At 38.8% G+C, this 2,333-nt stretch overlaps 1 protein-coding gene across 1 annotated transcript; it reads right to left on the bottom strand.

The window, feature by feature from the left end:
- Positions 1-511: 511 nt before the first annotated feature.
- Positions 512-2,076, bottom strand: LOC111032833. Its single transcript, XM_022313289.1, has 3 exons — positions 2,017-2,076; positions 952-1,861; positions 512-897 (listed from the first exon to the last, which is right to left on the bottom strand). The coding sequence occupies exons 1-3, from the start codon at positions 2,074-2,076 to the stop codon at positions 512-514; spliced, it is 1,356 nt and encodes a 451-aa protein (XP_022168981.1).
- Positions 2,077-2,333: the final 257 nt, after the last annotated feature.

The following is a 2,333-nucleotide window of genomic DNA, read 5'->3' as shown; positions in this document are numbered from 1 at the left end:
GTCCCGCCGGCGAGAGAACGCTACTCGTTCGCGCATCCAAATGACAGAGCTCCGCGGTTTCGTACCCAAATTTCTCCCACTCTACCACCTAGTCGCCGCCGTAAATTCCTCCACTCGCTACGCGCGACCAGCGGCAAATATCACGGCCGCCGCCGCCGCCACCGGTGTATACACCGGCTCAAGTAATACATCGCGAAAAAATTTATAGCTGGCTATTGGGGCTCCTATTATGTATTCAATAACAATGCAAATAATATGTATATAATGTAATATTTTATTTATGTATACCAACAACATAATACATCATTACACAACATAATACACTATAATATTAATTTACTAAAAAAAATTAAAATCAAAAAAAAATCAAAATACAAAAAACATCAAAATAATTAAAATAGAAAAAAATCAAAATAGTTGATATACAAAAAATTTAAAATGGTTAAAATACAAAAAACATCAAAATAATTAAAATAGAAAAAAATCAAAATAGTTGATATACAAAAAAAAATCAATCGGAGTCATAATCTGAAGAGCTTGTATCTCCTGTTCCTATCGTGAGAACATGACGTTCATCTTCTTCGGATAACTCGTCCATAATTTCGTCAGTAATATGTTCCAAGTCCCAAAACTTGTCTTCCACCTTTTTTACGTGTTCAATAAAATTTTTCCACATATCCGGACTTACGTGTTCCACGCCTTTTTGCAACAATTCCATTACGTCCTTTAATTTGAAAGTTTTGTTATGGGTCCGGACATAACTTTTAACGGACGACCACGCGAGCTCGATTGGGTTGAGCTCGCAGTGATATGGAGGTAGTCGCAATACGAGTTTGCCGTTATCTTTTGCGAGCTCATCAATTACGTATGTGTCGTGCTTTTTTTTTATTTTTTTAACTTTTTTCATTAAATCAATTTTAATGATAGGATGAGTAACGACCTCACCTTTACTCTCGAGCCAATCTATTATAGCCTGTTTGTTCCAAGACATCACTGGTATTTTCTGTTTTTTTACCGAATGGTAAGAAGCATTATCCATGACGATGATGGCGTTCGGTTTTAGTAATGGCAGGGTCTTGACAAACCATTCGTAAAACTTATCGCCATTCATTTCGTCATGGTAATCCGCAGAATTGGTCTTGGATTCGAAACACAATAGGCCCCCCGGAACAAAACCGTCTGACGACCCGATGTGTAACACTATGAGACGCTTACCCTTGCCCGAGGGTGCCTTTTGTCCTGTGGTGAGACCTTGCAGGTGTGCATCTCGTGTTGAGGTGACTGTTGTATCCATCCACGTTCTGCTGTGCGTCTCGCCTGCATTGACCCACGTCTCGTCTAAATAATATATGGGCCTGTTTTGTGCTCGGTAATGCCTTATTTTGAACAAGTAATTTCGGCGCCAAGTTATCAAATCTTCTCTTTCGAGAAGAGCACTGTTGCGATTTTTCTTGACGTACTCAAATTGTAAATCTTTCAATATTAATTGGAAAGACGTACGTTTAAGATTCGGTAATGAGTCGTCCTCGTTGATGGCAATTAACATTTTCGGAATTGTCGGCACCTCACGGTTCCTCCAGAAATTGTGAATTTTTTGCCTTATGGCATTTTTGTCGAATTCGTCAACTTTTTGGAGTATCGTAGGTCTTACTTTTTTTTTGTTTGGCGACGACACTGTACCCTCCTTCTTGTACTCACCCAATGTAGTTTGAATTGTACGTTGCCCAATACCAGTGGTTCTTGAAATGTCAACGATAAGGTCCCTGAACCCCAATTTGGGCAGCGTTGGATTGTCGAGCTGTTGTTTGATTTTGTCTTTGTACACATTGATAATTATTTTTTTTTGAGCAGTGCCAACGAACTAAAGAAAAAAATATATATTTAAAAATTAAGAATTTGCAAATATAATAAAATTTAAAACAAAATAAATTAACTTAACTTATTTCTTAAAATGAATAATTTATTCGTTAATTTCACGTTAAGAAAGTAAGTTAACAGTTAACAGTTAACACTTACTTTTCCTCTTGGATTTTTTCTGGCAGGAGAAATATTTACGACGTCCTCCATGTTGTCCATGTTGTTCGTATAAAAAAAACAATTACGTATTTAAAAGCGAAAAAACTGTGTGCGCGCAAAAATGAAAATTGTATGTATGTATACGTAAACGCGTAATATTGTGATAACACTAGAGCACACGCTGTATACAAACACTGACACAGTTTCAAGGGCGGCGGCCTCGTCGGTGGCGGAGACGGCGGCCGCGACGGTAGCGGCGACGGTGGCGGCGGCCAGAGTTGACGGCGGCCAGCGTTTGGGAAGGTTTAGTGGTGGGA

The sequence above is a fragment of the Myzus persicae genome, unplaced genomic scaffold, assembly GCF_001856785.1.
Source record: "Myzus persicae strain clone G006 unplaced genomic scaffold, MPER_G0061.0, whole genome shotgun sequence".
In the NCBI taxonomy this organism is placed as follows: domain Eukaryota; kingdom Metazoa; phylum Arthropoda; class Insecta; order Hemiptera; family Aphididae; genus Myzus; species Myzus persicae.
Note: the sequence above shows the minus strand (reverse complement) of the source record. Positions and strands in the feature narration are given on the sequence as shown.

Excerpts from the sequence above, each read along its gene's own strand:
- LOC111032833 (XM_022313289.1), bottom strand. The coding sequence starts at position 2,076 with ATGGACAACATGGAGGACGTCGTAAATATTTCTCCTGCCAGAAAAAAT. Across the intron at positions 1,862-2,016 it reads GAAAAAATCCAAGAGGAAAA|TTCGTTGGCACTGCTCAAAA; the intron begins GTAAGTGTTAAC and ends TTTTTTCTTTAG. Across the intron at positions 898-951 it reads TATAATAGATTGGCTCGAGA|TTAAAAAAATAAAAAAAAAG; the intron begins GTAAAGGTGAGG and ends TAATGAAAAAAG.